Consider the following 19,555-nt stretch of genomic DNA (forward strand, 5'->3'; position numbering starts at 1 on the left):
ATGATCGATGTGATTTATAAAAGTGGACAAAATGTAGATCGATGTTATTTATGTTATCAAAAGCATTGTTGCAGAAAAATAACTGTACCATACGAAAATTCTACAGAGCGCAAAATTTCTTACAACGCGTATCGATCTCTCCGCAGGCAATGCATCTTTCTTGCCTGTGCTATGTTTATAAACTGTTGACCTTGCTTGTCGAAGATCGATGAAAAATCCTCGATCGCCGAAAAATTACGATCAAGAATGGAAATTGTCGGCGATTACGAATACAATACGAAAGATCTGATAGGTCACGGCGCATTCGCTGTGGTCTTCAGAGGTAGACATCGTAAAGTGAGTCTTCCTGTTTTTTCTTTTTTTTTTCATGGAAACAAATATGATTACTGATAAAATTACTAAAAATTATTCATTCAAATATTGATTATGGGAGTTATATGTATTTTTTTTCTTTTTAGAAACCAAATTTTGTAGTAGCAATCAAAAGTATCACGAAAAAAAGTTTGGCAAAATCACAGAATCTGCTTGGAAAAGAAATTAAGATTCTGAAGGTTTGAAGCTGATATTTTTCTATATTTCTTTATAGAAATTGTATTGTATTTATTTTTAATAAGAAAAATGTCATCGTTTTATTTGGTTTACATTATATATATATATATATATATATATATATACAAAAAATTGTTTTTATTTAATATATAAAATAGAATTTTTTTTTATATATTTATCTAAAATAATAAATTATAAATGCATATCTATTTATTTATATAGATTTATTATAATTTTCATTTTATATTCATAATATTTTTAATTATTTATTAATAAAACAAATTATAATTATATATATATATTTTTTATTATAATTTTATTTTACTATAATAATTTAATATGTAAATTTTTTAGAAAAAATAAGAAATCATCTATATGATAAAAATTTTTGTTACTTCAATCCATATATTATTTTAATATTTTAATATTTTTTCTTTTATTTTTAAATTATTTTTTAATTTTAATTATTATTTTAATTATTATTTTTTAATTTTAATTATGTAATACATTTAATTCTTTACTTAATATTATGTTTTAGGAATTAACAGAATTACATCATGAAAATGTTGTTGCATTGTTGGATTGTAAGGTTAGTATAATAAAAATTAATAAGTACTATTGACATTAAAAATAAAATATTTATATAAATATTATATATTAATAATTAATATTGACATAATTTTTTATTTATTGTGAATTTATTGTTTAGGAGTCTAATTATAATGTCTTCCTCGTTATGGAGTATTGTAATGGTGGGGATTTAGCTGATTATTTAAGTGGTATGTTTTCTAAAAAATATATTATTAAAATATTTAAACAATATGTACTAAAATAATTGTATTTAATCTATTTCATTTTTTATTAATTTTTTTTAGCAAAAGGCACTCTTTCTGAAGATACTATTAGAGTGTTTTTAAAACAATTAGCAGGTGCAATGAAAGCACTACATGCCAAAGGTGTAGTCCACAGAGATCTTAAACCACAAAATATTTTACTTAGTCATAATTGTGGTAAGGCTTGTCCACAACCACATCAAATAACATTAAAAATTGGTAAATACTTATTCATTTTCTTTTTAATTTAAAGATCTATTGAAAATATATTTAAAAATTATTAAAATAACAATATAGCATATTTTTTTATTATTAAAAAATGAAAATTTTTAAAGCATATTATTTAATTTTCCAGCGGATTTTGGTTTTGCTAGATTTTTACAAGATGGTGTAATGGCTGCAACATTGTGTGGATCACCAATGTATATGGCACCAGAAGTTATAATGTCACTTCAATATGATGCAAAAGCAGATCTTTGGTCTTTAGGAACAATAGTTTTTCAGTGTCTTACTGGGAAAGCTCCATTTCAAGCTCACACACCCCAAGCTTTAAAATTATTTTATGAAAAAAATGCAAATCTTGGACCTAAGTATGTTATAATATATATATATCTTTATTATGAAACAAAAACTGTATTAGTTTTATTATGTTTTAATTTTTTATATTTTAGAATTCCTCCTGGAACTTCACCTGAACTATCAGATCTCCTAATGGGTTTATTAAGACGTAATGCTAGAGATCGTATGCCCTTTGATGAATTTTTTGGACATCCTTTCCTTCAAGGTTCTAGAGAAAATCCTAGTCCAGTTCCTGCTGAACTCCCTGCTTCTCCAGGAACATTAACAATTCAAGAAGGAACTACAGTTATAAGATCAGAACCAGAAACAACTAGTCCGTGTTCTAGTCCTGAAGATGATTTTGTACTTGTACCAAGTGATCTCAGTAGTGACACAGACAATAATCCTAATACGCAACAAGTAAAGTATGTATTTTAATAATAACACAATAATGTCCTACAAATATATTTTTATCATTATTATATATGTAATATTATTATTAATTAATTAGGTATATTAAACAAGCTAGTAGAGAGGCAGTGAGTCCACCACGACCATGTTTTCTTCCTATTTCGGAGCCAATTCCTGTTCCATCACAAAGAAGTATTGCACAACCATCATCTCCTTCTACTAATATAAGATCAGGAAGCAGTGTTGTTCCTCGCTCGCAACCAATAAGCATGAAACGCAGTGTGGATACTCATAGAAGTCATGCTCCTGATATTGGTTCTCTTAGTCCACCTAGTGTTCAATTTGTAATTGGTACACCACCCAGTAGAAGGTATATAAATATACTGATATAGATTGTTTTATATATTTTATTTTATATTATTTTATAATTATGATTTTATAAAATGATATATGTATCATTATTTAAATTTATTGTATTGGTTATTTTTAGATTGAGTGAAACACCTCCACCACCAAATACATGGCAAGTTAGTCCTGTTGCAAGGCATTCACATACTTCGAGTGGAACGTCACCATTACGGCGTTCAACTGGAAATAATAGTGCATCCTCACCATTGTTAACAGGACCGTTAGCAGTATTAGGTTCTCCTACATCAAGAGCATTTCAGGATAATAACAACACATTGAGGCATTCACCAGTTATTCCTTTTGGTACAAGAGCAGTTACTCTTCCTGAAATATCTGGTATATAATATATATTTTTAAGTTACTATAATAATAAATATTTGATATTAAATTCGTTAATGTAATTTATATTTATTTATTAAATTTGTAGAAGCGGGTAATTTTCAAAATCTTTTACCAGAAGTAAATTCTACGATAACAGATGATCGACCATTGACATTCATTGCACCCGAACTTCCAGAAGAAACGCTTTTAGAGCGGGAACACAACGAAATATTAGCAAAGTTAAATTTTGTTGTTGCATTATGCGAATGTGTATGTGAAGTAGCAAGGACAAGAGCAGGACCTTTAGGTGCACCTTTAGGTGGTATTGAACAAGCAAGCACTGCTGCAACAAGAAGAAGAGCAGAACAAGTAATTTTACTTGTTAGAGCTCTTCAATGGCTTAGTTCTGGATTAAGTCTAGCAACACAACAACTTAAGGCTGGCAGGTTACAGCCAACTGCCAGTGTAAAAGAAGGTAATTTTCATTTATTAATAATTATTATATATGACAATAATATTAAAAATAATTATATTTTAGTTGTAAATACAATGAATGAAAAATTCAGAACGTGCCTCACAGAATGTAAACAGCTCAATAGTGTAGGGCTTCTTCATCAGACAGGAGCTACTGCGGATAAGATTCTTTATAATCATGCCATTCAAATGGTAAGTATATGATTAATTCTTTTTTTATAGATAAGTTAAATGTATTTATTTCTAAACTATTTTTTATTTAATAGTGTCAATCAGCAGCACTAGATGAATTGTTTGGTAATCCTGCAGAATGTTTTCAACGATATCACACAGCACAGATATTACTGCATTCTTTATCACAACATGTCAGCCACAGTCAAGATAGAGCTCTCCTTATTAAATGTAATTTATTTTTTTTTTTAACAAAAAAAACGTTAGAATTCTTTACTTTAGAATTAATTTTTTTTTTTTAATTAATATCATATTTTAAATCAAAAAACATATATACATGCGCATCATTTGTTTCATTATAGATAAAGATGCTGTTGAGAAACGTTTATATGTACTTCAACAACAAGGCTACATTTATGCAACAGATCCAACATAGCGCTTGTGAAAATTGGCAACAGACTGCAGTGACCCGCCCAAATCCATACCATTCTCAATATCTCTTTTCTGTAAGATATTCTGCCCTATTCTGTATAAAAATTGTTAATTCATTGATCATTATGATCATATTACGAAAATTACATTGTAGAAATAAATTTAAAATTACATATATAGTAAATTTTGTTAGATCTTACACAGAATAGGGTAGATTACTCCATGAAAGAGTATGAAAGTGATTCTGTACAAGTTTCTTTATATGATTTATTAATGAATATGAATAATGAATTATATATATATAATATATATATTATATTATATATATATTATAATGTACGTATGGTTGATTAACTAACCTTTATTTCATATCAAACAATAAATATGTCTATACTAATAGCATTGTGCATTCAATGCAAGACAGTTTCTTATTAAATAATAATGATATAATAACTGTAAAAAAAAGTAAAACATTATTTTTATTAGATGATCTACATTGATATTATTTGGTACAGAGATATCAAGTATATTATTCTTTCTTTTCATTTGCAGTTACTTCAATGCTTGGTTTGTTATTCTTGTAAATTGCATAATTTAATGCTGTAGCAAGAGTAGTCCAAGCTAAATATGGAATAATCAAACAACCAGCATATGGATTTACATTATAAAATGCCACACCCATTGCTGCAGTACTTCCCCACAATAAAACAATTTCATACAGAGCCTAAAAATATAAGAGGATGATATGATTAAAAATGTAATTAAAAAAAAAGATATACTTATTTATATCAAAATTACCCATTTTATCTTGTGTAACCCAAAAAATAATGGTGACCAAGACCAGTTTAATATTAAATTAGTCCCATAAATAGAAAGAGGTAATATTGCTTTTCTAAAACCATCACCATCTCTCCATACTAAATATGAAGAATATCCTATTGTACAATATAGAGTTGTCCAGACTGGAGCAAATAACCAGTTTGGTGGAGTCCAAGTTGGTTTTTTCAAAGACTATTAAGCATTATTCAGAAAATTTGTTATTTTATTAAATCTAATTATAGTTAAAAACAATTTTAATATAATTAATTAATAGTTAAAAACATAAATTATAATGGTTAAAAAGAATATATTATAATATACCATAAATACAACACAAATAATTTATTTTATTATAAAAACAATAATAATATTAATTTAATTTATTTAATAATGATATTATTATTATTAAGTTTTATAAATATATAAAATTTTTTTTAAATTTGATAAAATAAAACTCAGGAATTAGATTTATTTAAATTTAATATTTATTAAAATTTTTATAATAGATAATTAAGACAAATATAATAAAATTTAGTTAATATAAAAATCAAGTTATTACATATTATTTTATTACAATGCAATTAATATAAAAATATTATTTTTTAATATAATTTTTATGCTTTCTGTATCGAAATAATTCTTTTGTTAAATTTATTATTTATAATTTTTAAACTATATTATGATTAATCGATTTAATTACCTCATACCAAGGTTTGATATTTTTTCTAGAAAAGTAACTTCCGGCCCATCCTCCAATATTCGGATGAATAATAGCTATTGCGACTGGCCACGATACTTTTACAGGCATTTTTAAAAAAAAAAATATTATTTAATTATTTTTAACGATAATTTAATATCTATAGCATAGAGTATATACGAATAGATATATTACGACTGACGGTTTTCCACTGTTGTGATTACTTATTAGTATTGTACTTGGATATCAGCACTTATATATTTTTATTTATATAATGCAATAACTAAGAAAAGTTGCAATATCATGTCTATAAAATGCACATTTTAATAATAATAATGAGTATACTACAATTATTATATAAAATATATATATATATATATATATATATGTAATTTCTTTGAATATATAATAAAAACATATTATAAATTTATAATGTATTAACTGCAATAAATGTAAAAAAAATAACTTCATAATAAATTGAATATTTTTTTTACAATAAATTATTTTTTTTAAAGATAAAATTTAATATATTTGTATTTAATAAACAATAAAGAAATATTAATAAATTCATTTAAAAATATAATTTTGCTATATGTTGTAAAAACTTGTTAATGTAATGAACGTTTATTCTATTTTTTATATTTTTAGTAGCGCTAATAGAAAAAAAAAACAAACACAAAATGCATGCATTCAAGCATGTATGCACACTTATAATGTTAATAATTGTTTATTTTATTTAATATTAAATAATATTTATTTACATATATAATTTAATAAATATTAAGAAGATATAATATATATTAAGAAGAAATAAAAGTTATATTACATAAATTTATAAATCGCCATGCATAAAAATTATAAATAATAAAATTATAACTTTTAATAGTGTGAGTAAAAAAATACGAGTGTGCGTGAATTATATTATTTTAATTTAATTTAATTTAATTATCTATTATTATATATTATAATATATAAGCATATGTATGTACGAATATACATATACTCCTATATAAATATGAAATTTTTTATATATCATTTTACATATGAAATCATTAAATTTCATTTTCTTTTTTATATATGTATATAATATTTATATATCTTTTTATATATATATAAAATATATTTTATAATGATCAAAATTTATTTATTATCACTTTTTAAATATGAGTTTAAATTTCAATTCAATAGATTTATATACCAATAACTGTAAGATATAATGTTTTAAACAATTAGTTAAATAAGAATTATGTATAGAGAAATTTTTTAATTTATTTCTATATGAGTACTCTAAATAATATATAAATTTTAGTTTTATTTTAAAAAACTTAACAATAAACACGCAATTTTGATATATTATGTTAGTACTTACAAAAATAAATATTGGGTAATATAGGTAAAGTGGAAAATTTTTGTCAAGATATGAAAAGGAATACAAAAAGAATACTTCCAAAGAATTCATTTTCATATTGCAATAAGCTAGTACATTAAATGAATCTTGTGCTTAATAAAAATAATATTAATATATGTAATATGTAATGAAAGAAATATGTCAACCTATGAAAGAAAGAATTTTAAAATTTTGTTTACTTTTAGTCTATTCTTTGAATTAATTTATTATCCATGTCATTTGTATTTTTTATAATTTTTTTCCCCCTTTTTGACATTTGTATTTTTTTTCTCACTTTTAAATTATTTTTTATTCATAAAACATTTATTTTTTATTTTATTAAATTGTTTATCATACTCGCCTCACAACAAATTTCTTATTAATTTTGTTTTTTCATATTTTTTTCTCCATTTGAATCTTTCTTACGTTCAAATTTAGAAGCAAATACTCCAGGAAAATGATATTTTACACGTTCTCTTAATTTTTGACGAATTACCATAATTGTTGTTATTGTATTACCTAGAAATAATACCAAAAACATTCCACTAAGGACTGAAACATGCCATGTAGCTTCTGAATGGGATATTAATGTATACAAGATATATGCATTGTACAACTGAAACATATATCCAACAAAAAGGAATGGTAATAAAAACGATAATCCACGCCACATCCATGAATGAAAACCTTCAATGGTAATATCCATATTATGTCTTTCACCTAATGCTTTTAAGCGATATAAAACACCTCGTTGATAGCAGAATTGTAGAGACTGTACTACACCTATAAATGAATATATTTAAAATTGTTGTTAAAAAAAACTGTTTTAACATAATAAATAACTTGAATAAACAACATACTGATATAAGCATTGAACCACAGAAATTGTTGTCTAAATGCATACCATGGCCCTGTGTTAGGCCATACTAATAAAACACCAGATACTACAGTTGAAAGGAAATGATGAAATCTCCACCAACCTTTTATTCTTGAACCATTTACTTTTAATATACTTTCCCTTATTGTCAATGTACAATAATACCAAACTAAAAGGAACATGAAGCTAAGTTCCAAAGTTCTGTAATATACATTATCAATTATTATAAATATATTTTTTTATATTCTAAAAATATATTCTAAAAATAAATAATATATTACCTGATATTAGTTACTAGATTTAATACAGATAAAATAAAACCAATTACTGAAAGAACTAATTTAAATTTTTCATATTCATCTTTATACTTGAACCTAAAATATAAATGAATTGTTAAAAAATATATTTTATAATGTATTACCTTTTAAATAAATTATTTCTATGATATCCTTACTTATCACTTTTATTTAATATGGAAACATTAACATTGCCTAAAATAATTTGAAGATATGTGCCATTTGGTTTTGGTAAAGTTTGTTCTATTTCATGTAATTGCTGCTCTCGTTTTGTCATTTCTTTGCTTAATCCTTTTTGTGTTTCGCTTGCATGTAATCTGAGATTAAATATATAAATATAATATATTTATTTATTTATTTAAAATAAAATATGTATGCTTTTAAATTAATTACTTACTGTTTGAGTGATTTTGATATTACACTCATTCTGTATGTTTGGTGAGAAATTCCTTTCAAACATTTTGTTTGAAGTTCAACTACTTCTTCTAATTTTGCAAGATATTCTTTGTTTAATGTCTGTTAAAAAATTAAATATTGCTATTGTTTAAGTACTATGTTATTTAAATATTGCTATTATTCAAATAATTTTTAAAATAATTTATATAATATGGAAAAATTTGTGTAGAATATATTGATTGAAGAATGAAAAATAACAGAAAGTAACAAAAAAAACAAATATTTTATATAAGATAATATTTTAAACTCATACGAAAAGATATATAAAAAAATTTAAGTTTTATAATATATTAAAAATAATTAAACTTTTCATATACCAATTACGAGTATGGATAAATAAAAAATACACTTAACCTCACAGAAAATGGTCCAACGTGTTAATCATCGACAACATCAGTACCCAGGATTAACAAAAAATTATCTTACTTCTAATTCCTTGTAATCTTGTGCTAGGTCGTTCCAATCTTTCAAACAGGATTCAACATCGGTATCCATCGTAGTAAAAAAAAAAAGGGATGATAGCCAACAACTCACTAAAGATTCAGGTACGCAAAGATTTGTCGTAGTCGTATTACTAATCAAGTAAGCTGTACTTCCTTGGGCATTTGACGGCAGAGTGCTCTAAAGTAAAAAGTCATCTCTGACTGTCCTGCTTTTTAAACTCGACATATGATAAAAAAATATTTTGAATATTTGTGAAAAGAAATTATATTTTATAATACCATTTAATTTGGATTTATTTTCAATATTGAAATTTATATAACAAAATATTTGTAATTTAACATATTTTATATATATGTATATATATATATATATGTATGTTGTAGCTATGTATGTATGTAGCTATGTATGTATGTATATTTTGATATATTTTTTAAAATATATTATATTTTTTTTTGTTTGAAAATTTAATTAATAAAATTTAATTTTAATAAAATTTATTGGTTAAAATAATTTTTTAATAGAAGATGATAATAATTTTAATGCTCCATAAAAATTATAAAAATTTTCAATTATATTTTAATTATTTTTGAATAGTCAAAAAATTGATTATTTTATTTTTATAGAATTCAAAATAATTATGATTATATTTGTTTGATAAAATATATTTATATTTAAATTATTTTTCAACAAAACAGAATATTCATTTTATATAATTCAAGTGATGATTTTATATATATATATATATATATATAAATTTCCTAATATTTATTTTAATTAAAATAAAACTATATTTTATTAATTAATGCTATTCTTGTTATTGTTTAAGTACTATGTTGTTTAAATATTAAATATGTTGTTCAAATAATTTTTAGTTATTAATTAAAAATGTCAAAGTTTGATATTAAAATGTTTTTTGAATTCTTTAATTTCATAATATTTACTTACATAATAATATATTGTATAATAACATATTGTTATGTGTACTTTTAATTAAATAAATGTTTCACGTTCGTCGATAATGACATGTTTATCGGTCGGGCTATTATGTAAATTATTGATCGGAAATCTTCAAACATATAATATAATCGATTAAATTTACTCGTATCCTGTTGTATCGTTGAATACGCGAATTTTTTCACGGTCGTTGACCAGACAGCTCCACCGATCTGCAAAGAAAAAAATACTTTGCATTCTTTGGTAAACATGTTTCTTTATTCGACTATTGTACTTCATTTTAGAATTTGTTGATCTTCAGATCTGATAAAAAGTCTGACCTATGGACCTATTTTATCTTCTCTTGATTTTCATGTATATAATGTGTATTTTTAGAGAATCAATTTCAAAAGTGAACTAAAAATGGAAAAATGTTTTTAAAAAATTTTTTTAAAATAAATTTTTGATAATATGTAACTAATTTTTTTTCTAGTTCTTCTTAATTTTTATTTACAGTAGACATTGCAAAATTATTACCAAAAAATTATTTGATAATTCTTATAATAATTGCAATGTATTAATTATATTCATACTTCATAATAATATTCTTTAATTGCTATATTAATTTTTTTTACTTAATTAATATTCTTTCTATGATCACAAATGATTGAAAACAGTTTTTAATTTATATCTAGCATATTATATGCATAAGTATTATTTCTTCCCTAAAGAATATTATTGAGAAATTAATGTGTATTATATAAAATATATATTTATATAAAATAAAAATACATTACGTAAAACGATAAAGAATCAATGAGTTTTAGTGACCTGTTTTATAGTGAATTTAAAATACGGATGTATTATTTATAAATGCTATCATTTTATTTAAAGTTTTCTGATATTATTCAATTTTGCGAATAGAAAAATTATAAAAGAAAAATTTTATTTATTATTTATTAATATATTTAAAAACATTATAGTTTAATGTAAAAAAATGTGTTTTATAATTCTAAATGAAGAAAAAAAAAACATTTTTTTGGAAAAAAATTGGAATTTCAAAGCATAAAAATACAAGAAATTATTAATGTTTTATAAAACATTTAATAAAAAAAAATAAAATTAATTTTAACTAATATTTTATAAAAAATTCTTAATTTTTTGAATATTTTAGAAAAATTATAATAAAAATATAAAAGATTATTATTTAATATTTTTATTTTAAACATTATGTTAAAAATAGATATAAAATCATAGTTATTTCTTTATAAGTAATAATAATTATAAAATAGATATAATATATTATTATATTAATATTAAATTTATTTCTATGTTTGAGTGAAATTTTATATAGCTCATAATCCTTTATTCTTAGAATCTTACACGTGATCCCCACTCTATAAGAAATTTCAGCAGGAGATTTAAATATCTTCGAAACTGTTAAACAGAGACCAGTAGTCGGGCATCATGGATACGAGATAACCACGATTAATTCGTAAAAATTTATTAGTGTTTATCAATAATTAAAAAATTGAACAGTGATGAAACTCATGAAAAAGTTTTAATTTAGAGTTTTATAATTTTGTTTCAAATAATGAATATGAATTTAATAAAAATCAATAAATATAAATACGATATTTGCAAAAAAAGGATTAAAAATAACAATTATATTTTTAAAAAACTCAATGATAACAATTAAAAATAAGTTTCAGTGAATATAAAATTAGTGAATTTATAAAAGGTTAAATAAATGTTATATAAAAAGAATTGCATAAATATATAAGTATATAATAAAATTTCAATCTTTTTTAATTACAATTTATTATAATTCTTGTTTGATTATAAATTTATAATTGATGTATAAGAATTAGATACATTTCAAAAAATAATACTACTATTCTTTGTTAGTATATATATATATATATGCAATAATTATTTCTCTAATATCAGCAATGTCTCAATTATCTATTTAATATATAATTTATATTATAAAATAATTGTTGAAATAATAACAAGGCAAATATTACGAACAATTTACATTAATCGCTCGATATTATGTTAATATTGATATTATTATAATTAATTGAAAATAAGAATATAGTGAATTATGAAACGAAGGAATTCTCATGAAAGAAAGTGGAAACCTGCAGCGGAGGGGTAAACGGCTTCTAGATAACGGCATAGTAAACGGTATTCGATCTTCTTCTTCACGTGTATACCAGTGTTTTATAATCGGCGTGTAACTTGAACATTTTCTATAAATTCATTTCTTTCTAATTCAACATTTCCTATTATATATTTCTGGTTATGATCAGAAATCATAATAAGTAATATGTATATATTATATACATATAAAGATACCACTGAAAAATATGATTGTATTTACTGTGAGAAAATTATAATGGTTATGTTATTACAAAAAATATATGAATTAGTATTAATACCATAATCATAAAAAAAATTGTATCATTATTTTGAACTATCACCAGTGTTATCATTGGATTGGATTCAAGTTATCAAGCATGACTCCAGAAAAAGAAAACAAGAGGTATTAAACGATTTATTTTTCAATGAAGTTATGTCTGAGATTGAACAAAAAGCGATTCATTTGCAAAATAAAAGTTTCAAATTTAATATAAACTTTATAATATGTTTTGAATATAAACTAATACCGGTATTTGGTGTTTCTTGTGCTTACCATTTAAATTAGCATTAATGATAAGGAAGAATCGTTTATGAATTAAGAAAATGAATCTTGCGCAAAATATTTTGAAAAGCGGCAAATCCGTAAGTCTTTCCAGCAATGTCATCGCGTTGAAATATAATGTACCTGGTTGCGGTTACGCAGGCGCATCGCAGACATCAAGAATCGATGATTTATCCGATATCTCGAAATCCACAGATGGCGGGAATCGATCGAAGATAGAAATCACGGAGAAATTACGTGACAGAAATTATGGTACTGTAGCGGTAGCAACTAGCGGAAGTATTTTACAGGAAATGCCAGAACCGCGAGGAATTCCTGTGTTTGGAACACTTTTTTCATTCATTTTATTTGGGGGTCCAAAAAAACAACATGAGTACGTTGATAAAAGGCATAAAGAATTGGGTCCTGTTTACAAAGAACGTATAGGACCAACCACAGCAGTTTTTGTAAATTCAATACATGAATTTCGTAAAATTTTTCGACTTGAAGGATCAACACCAAAACATTTTCTACCAGAAGCTTGGACACTTTACAATGAGATGCGGAAATGTCGTCGCGGTTTGCTATTCATGTACATTAATTTTAAATATTTTTCTATAAAATATAAAAATATATTTATAGTTTAAATGAAAAAAATCTAAACTTTTATATTTGAATTTTTATATATTTTTATATTATGATAGGAATGGCGAAGAATGGATATATTTCCGTAAGATTTTAAACAAAGTAATGTTATTACCAGATCCAACAAATTTAATGATTACACCATGTCAAGAGGTAGCCATAGAACTTAAACGAAAATGGCAAAAACAGATTAAGACCAATAATATTATATCGAATTTACAAGTTCAACTTTATCAGTGGTCTATAGAGGGTATAATATAATATATATATATAATAAGTTATTTCAATGCCGAAAAATGTAATAATAAACAATATCCATAGAAGCATATTTTTATTTTACAGCTATGATGGCCACATTGATGGGATCGTACTGGTATTCTTACAAACATCAATTGTCCCGAGATTTCGAAATATTAGCAGAAACATTGCATGAAATATTTGAATATTCAGCTAAATTATCTATAATACCAGTTAAATTAGCTATGAATTTACGTTTACCTGTTTGGAAAAAATTTGTTGCATCTGCTGATACAGCTTTCGAAATTGTTCGAATGTTGGTACCAGAAATGGCTAAATTAGGTGGTAATGGTTTATTAAAAAAAATGATGGATGAAGGTATTCGAGCCGAAGACGCAATCTGCATTGTTACTGATTTTATTTTAGCAGCTGGTGATACGGTTAGATCAGAGTGTAACTATTTTATGAAACAAAAATTTATATTTGAAATTTATAAAAATAATTATTTGAATTCGAAACAAATTATTATATATATTATATATATATTATAAATATATTATATATTTTATTTAAATTTAAAATAAATAAAATGGAAAATTTAATAAAATTAAATTAAATTTCAAAAATTAAATACTTATATAATTTATTTATATTATTTATTTATTAATAATTAAAAAAATTATTTTATGTTCAGACGGCAACAACTTTGCAATGGGTATTATTGTTGTTATGTAATCATCCTGAAAAACAAGAAGAATTATTTAAACACATAAAAGATCTTCCTCAAAAAGATATATTAAGATTACCATTATTAAAAGGTATAATCAAAGAATCTCTTCGATTATATCCTATAGCTCCATTTATATCTAGATATTTACCGGAAGATAGTGTGATTGGTAATTACTTTGTGCCAAAAGGGGTAAATGAATTTATATTATATTTTATTTGTAATAAACATGTTAATAAATAATGAAAAAGAAATTAAAAGTTATTATATATTATAAAGACATTGTATATTATATTATAAAATTATATTATATTTTATTATAGGAATTGCTTGTCTTATCACTTTATTCGAGCGGTCGCGATGCTGCGAATTTTCCACAACCAAATGAATTCCGTCCAGAAAGATGGATTAGAACGCAAAAAGGTATTTATCAAGGCGTAGTACATCCACATGCAAGTTTACCATTCGCTTTAGGAGCTAGAAGTTGTATTGGTCGAAAACTGGCAGAAATACAAATATCGTTTGCATTAGCAGAGGTGCGTAAATAATTATATATTAATATATATTAAGAATTGATAAACTTATTTGATGATATGATTTTATTTTAAAAATTGCAGTTAATTAAATCATTTAAAATAGAATGTATAAATAAGAATCAAGTAAAATTAATTTTACATTTGATTTCTGTACCATCACAATCAATAAAATTAAAATTGATGGAGAGAAATTAGCTAATATAACAAAGTGAAATATCATTTAATTGTAAAAATAGTAAAATACTTTTTTGTTGTTTATTTTTTTATTTCCTTCTATGCAATATTTTATCCATATACATTTATATTGAATAAAATACAAATATTTTCTCCATTGTACATACATATTTATGTGTAAATTAATTATTTATGTTACAATTATTAACATTTAAATATATATTTTAATTAAATGACATTTATAAATTGTATACTTATTAATATTCATCAATTCTAAGTTTTACAATAAATTCATAAAGCATGATCGAAGAGAATGAGTAAAATATTTTGTTATATAAAAGTTTCATTAAGCATTTCAAATTTAGAAAATATAGATTAAATAATTAAAATAATATTATTAAATATTACAATTATATACAATTAATTTATTATTAACGTTGGCACAAAACGTTGTTTATGATTTTTTTTACTTCGTCTAAAAATTCATGAAAATTGTCGGTAGTAGAAAAATCTTGAAATGCTTGAACTCTTTCAGATTTTGTCATTGAAGCTGTCAGAAATCTTTTTACGCAACAAGATTTTAGTTCGTGACATGAGTTCATTCTCGCCCAATTCCACGCTTTACTCAAATTTTTATAATTCAATTTAGATATAGAACTTTCTGTAAGAATATCTGATATATCAGCCATAAGGAACCTGTCCGCTAATAGTACAGCGTCTAATATAGATTCAATAGTTCTATTTTCGAAAGTCGAACCATTTGCAGCTAGAAGTAATGTATTAAGACCTTCTTTTGATGTGTTTCTTAATTTAACACGTTTTTTACCCGATTCTGAAAAGTTTCCTTCAAGCATCGCTGAAAAGGCATCCGACTTTTGACATAATGTTTGCCTACAAGCATCAATAGTCGTACCATCGTCTAGTTCAAATGTAACTGTTGCAGGTTTCGGATGATTGTCGTACACTCTTGGAAAATCTGTCGAAATGGTTTCTATGATTTGATATTTTTCTACAATCTCAGGTTGAATTTCCAATGTGTTTGCTAATCGACAAATTGACCAAATAGCATTTTCATAAAGATTGTGTTGTTGATTAGATAGAATCTGAAATATTAATCGAAGACCACCATGATTATTCAGAAGTGATTTTAGAATATATCGTGACTTGATTAGGAATGGTATCGAAACTGCAATAACTAATTTATGAGCTTCCTCTCCACGAAGCAATATAGATGTAAGTTCACCTATCGCTCCGCCAGTTTCTGCTAGGGCACATAGTTGTCTTATATATTGTTCAGAACCGTATAATGTTTGAGCTTCAAAAACGAAGCCTTGTTTTAATAATGGTATTAAATATACTCCATTTCTATATAAAAAATTGTTTATAAAATACTATAAATCTTATTATTTAGATAGTAATTAAAACAAAATTTATCTTTTACCTTATAATTCTAGTTAAAATTCTAGATGCTTTTGGATTTTTAGCATGTTTGATATAAGCTGATAATGCTTCAATAGTTGCGGGATCAGCCAATCGATCAACTGGATCATTTGAATGACTTAATCGACTTAATAACACTAATGTCCATACATTTGCATATTCCCAAACATTTGATTTATTTCCTTCTTCTGAATTTTGAGATTTCTCCACATTTACAGTTATTGATTTACAACTTTTTAATGATTCTACTTCTTCTTGAGGTTCTGAAAAAAATTATTGAAATTTGCTATTTTTTAAATTTGATATATTATTTTAAAATATAAAAATTATTTTACCATCTTCGTTGTCCATTATTTCTGTATCGCTACAAACTGGACTATAATTGTCTTCAGTATTTTCATCATTTTCAATAGAATCATAAAAAGGTAATGGTGGTGTACTAGGAGGTGAAGAAGAAACACTAACAGTACTACCTGGACTCCAGTCATCTCGATAATAATCTGAACTAAATCTATAGATAAAAAAATCATGATTTTATATCTTCTATAATAATAAATTAAAAACAATTTTACAAACGTACCTTCCTAAATTTGTCTTATTATATTTTAATTCTATTTGTTTATTAGGAGGAGAATCATTCTCTCTTTTTCTTGAAACGTTCGTCTCCTCGTAAGATACTGTTTCAGTTACCATTTTTTTTAATCTAATAACTAAAACATCAAGTAAACCATTTTTTATCATTATTGTAATACTTGGATCATCATAAATGAATTGTGCTAAAGCATGCAATAACACAGGATGATATTTTTCATTTTTAATATCTTTTAATAAAGATAACATTAATTCTAAGCCAAATCCCATTCTAATTCTTGCACGATTTACAGCTTCTCTACAAAACAAACATAAACTGACTAATGTTTCTTTAGATAGTTCCAAGTGATCTTTGATGAGAATAATCAAACTTTCAATAGCACCAAAATTTCCCAGAATAGGTCGACATTCTGCAATTTGGCAAAGATTGTACAAACATCTGATTGCTATTTTATTATTCATATCACAACATTGTACAATACACTTATAACCCTGCATATCATTTTCCCCTCGTAATTGTTCCCCAACTCGAGGATCAAGCGTAGCCAAAAATACACACATGGCTTTTAAACAGGTTTCTATTAAATCTATATATTTTGTATCTGTTTGTAATTGTTCCTTTGCCATTACTAATAAATTTGTAATTCGAATTATTACTCCAGATTCTAAGATTTCTTCTCTACTACCTTCATACATAGTCCAAATATTTCTTTAAAGAAAATGTATAGTTAAATATTGACTAGAAAAAGAATATTATTAATGTACAAATTATTTTTTTAATACCTTATAGCTCTAATACCCATTAAATAAGTTTGCATATATATGTCTAATTGTAAAAGATCAACCAAAGCTTGTACTGCTCCAGCTTCACATAATGATTTTGCATGCCAATCACATTCAGATAAATTACCAATTAGTCTACAAGCACGACAATGCAAAGAATTTCCTAATTTTATATGCTTTATTATAGAAATTACATGAGTTGCTATTTTAGATCCTTTGACCTAAAATAAAACAATATATTTAAAATGCATTATCATAAATAAGTATTCTATAAGAAAATATCAAATTAAATATTAAATTTTATAAGAAAAATAGTTTGTTTAATAAATATATATCTATTAATTGATATAAAAGAATATAAAAGTAAATATATATATATACCTTTTCTCTTGCATCGGAATTCATGCAAGCATTTGCTAAAATACTTAAAGTCATATTCAATATTTTTATATTATGACAATGAAGTAAATTTACTAAAATGCCTAATCCTCCATCTTTGGCAAATTGCTTATAACACTTTGAATCATTTTTAAGTTGTGTCAAACATGACCAAATTCCGCTTTTCGAGTCCAATTTTATATGTTTAAATAATTCTTGTAATATCGGACCTTCTTGTCTCTCACTCATGTTCAATATTTTTATAAACGAATAAAAAAATTAATGAAAATTTGTTAGTTTTTTAAAAGAAACATAACCTCTAAATTATACTGCCAACTAGTTTGACAATTTCACCCATATAGTAGCTTATAAAAATAAGACAAAAAAGATTATAATTTAATTAATAAATTTCACTGTCAAAATGTATTTAAACTATAGTTATCAATTTTATAGTTCATATTATGAATTTATAGTTTTATAAATATAAATAATAAATTATTTTGTAAAATTATTTTTTTTAAATTTCCCGCTATTTGATTTTAGTTTAAGTATATATTGTATATACTGTATACTATATTATAATTTTAATAAAGATATATATTATATAAAAAAACAAAAGAATATTATTAAAATAATTTTAGAATATATTAATAATTATATTCAAATGAAGTATTTAATAAGTAATAAGTAATAACTATTTATAATCATTATTAATAATGATTATATGTTTAAATATTTATTTTAAAATCTATTTTTTCTCTCTCTCTCTTTATTTCATATATTTTTTTAATTTTATATCAAATATAGAATTTCAATATATTTTATTGTATTAAACTTTATTATTTTATTAAATAATAAAAATGAACTATGAATGAATGTATAAATGAATTTGTTAAAAAATTATTTTTACTATTCTTAAATTTGAATGAAGTATAATAAAATTGTTTATATTGATAATTTTAATAAAGTAAACTAAATTTTTAATTTAATTTGTTCTTAAAAGTAGAATTATTTTCATATCAAAATCTGCATAACAATAGTTACATAAAATTCTATATGTATATAATTTCATTATGCATAATTTTTTCCAAACAATATTTAAATTCATTGCTAATTTGATATTAAAATTGTTTACAAATGATTTATATCATCAAAATAAATATAATTTTAATTTATTATAGAAAAAATAACATAAAATTTAAATTGCATTTCGTAAGAAAGACAAATTTCTATTTTGCGTAAGCGCATCAGAGAAAAGTATCATTATCGTAATGCGCACCTGCTGAGTATAA

At 23.6% G+C, this 19,555-nt stretch overlaps 5 protein-coding genes across 7 annotated transcripts; 2 read left to right on the forward strand and 3 right to left on the reverse strand.

The window, feature by feature from the left end:
- The first annotated feature begins 63 nt into the window (after positions 1-63).
- On the forward strand, positions 64-4,496 carry LOC107998127 (serine/threonine-protein kinase unc-51). 2 transcript variants are annotated; one of them, XM_062072650.1, is made up of 13 exons: positions 64-336; positions 459-551; positions 1,088-1,138; positions 1,259-1,328; positions 1,425-1,601; positions 1,738-1,972; positions 2,054-2,365; positions 2,452-2,721; positions 2,842-3,095; positions 3,187-3,555; positions 3,619-3,746; positions 3,821-3,956; positions 4,088-4,496. In XM_062072650.1, the coding sequence occupies exons 1-13, from the start codon at positions 247-249 to the stop codon at positions 4,159-4,161; spliced, it is 2,259 nt and encodes a 752-aa protein (XP_061928634.1). In that variant the 5' UTR covers positions 64-246; the 3' UTR covers positions 4,162-4,496. The 2 variants fall into 2 exon arrangements, with proteins under 2 accessions (XP_061928634.1, XP_061928633.1); XM_062072649.1 differs by having other exon boundaries at positions 3,187-3,746.
- Positions 4,497-4,618: 122 nt separating this feature from the next.
- LOC107998130 (translocator protein) lies at positions 4,619-7,110 on the reverse strand. The gene is made up of 3 exons (XM_017057192.3): positions 5,677-7,110; positions 4,956-5,168; positions 4,619-4,881 (listed from the first exon to the last, which is right to left on the reverse strand). The coding sequence occupies exons 1-3, from the start codon at positions 5,782-5,784 to the stop codon at positions 4,687-4,689; spliced, it is 516 nt and encodes a 171-aa protein (XP_016912681.1). The 5' UTR covers positions 5,785-7,110; the 3' UTR covers positions 4,619-4,686.
- Positions 7,111-7,114: 4 nt separating this feature from the next.
- On the reverse strand, positions 7,115-9,429 carry LOC107998197 (transmembrane protein 120 homolog). The gene is made up of 7 exons (XM_062072654.1): positions 9,412-9,429; positions 9,116-9,310; positions 8,631-8,749; positions 8,392-8,550; positions 8,219-8,311; positions 7,921-8,138; positions 7,115-7,843 (listed from the first exon to the last, which is right to left on the reverse strand). The coding sequence occupies exons 1-7, from the start codon at positions 9,412-9,414 to the stop codon at positions 7,440-7,442; spliced, it is 1,191 nt and encodes a 396-aa protein (XP_061928638.1). The 5' UTR covers positions 9,415-9,429; the 3' UTR covers positions 7,115-7,439.
- Positions 9,092-15,317, forward strand: LOC107998196 (cytochrome P450 315a1, mitochondrial). 2 transcript variants are annotated; one of them, XM_028666852.2, is made up of 7 exons: positions 9,092-9,234; positions 12,969-13,344; positions 13,457-13,647; positions 13,740-14,074; positions 14,329-14,553; positions 14,685-14,897; positions 14,979-15,317. In XM_028666852.2, the coding sequence occupies exons 2-7, from the start codon at positions 13,067-13,069 to the stop codon at positions 15,090-15,092; spliced, it is 1,356 nt and encodes a 451-aa protein (XP_028522653.1). In that variant the 5' UTR covers positions 9,092-9,234; positions 12,969-13,066; the 3' UTR covers positions 15,093-15,317. The 2 variants fall into 2 exon arrangements, with proteins under 2 accessions (XP_028522653.1, XP_016912826.1); XM_017057337.3 differs by lacking the exon at positions 9,092-9,234 and having other exon boundaries at positions 12,424-13,344.
- LOC107998198 (armadillo repeat-containing protein 5) lies at positions 15,139-19,418 on the reverse strand. Its single transcript, XM_017057342.3, has 6 exons — positions 18,267-19,418; positions 17,886-18,106; positions 17,092-17,811; positions 16,847-17,022; positions 16,513-16,774; positions 15,139-16,436 (listed from the first exon to the last, which is right to left on the reverse strand). The coding sequence occupies exons 1-6, from the start codon at positions 18,510-18,512 to the stop codon at positions 15,503-15,505; spliced, it is 2,559 nt and encodes an 852-aa protein (XP_016912831.1). The 5' UTR covers positions 18,513-19,418; the 3' UTR covers positions 15,139-15,502.
- Positions 19,419-19,555: the final 137 nt, after the last annotated feature.

This window comes from Apis cerana, linkage group LG3, assembly GCF_029169275.1.
Source record: "Apis cerana isolate GH-2021 linkage group LG3, AcerK_1.0, whole genome shotgun sequence".
NCBI lineage: Eukaryota > Metazoa > Arthropoda > Insecta > Hymenoptera > Apidae > Apis > Apis cerana.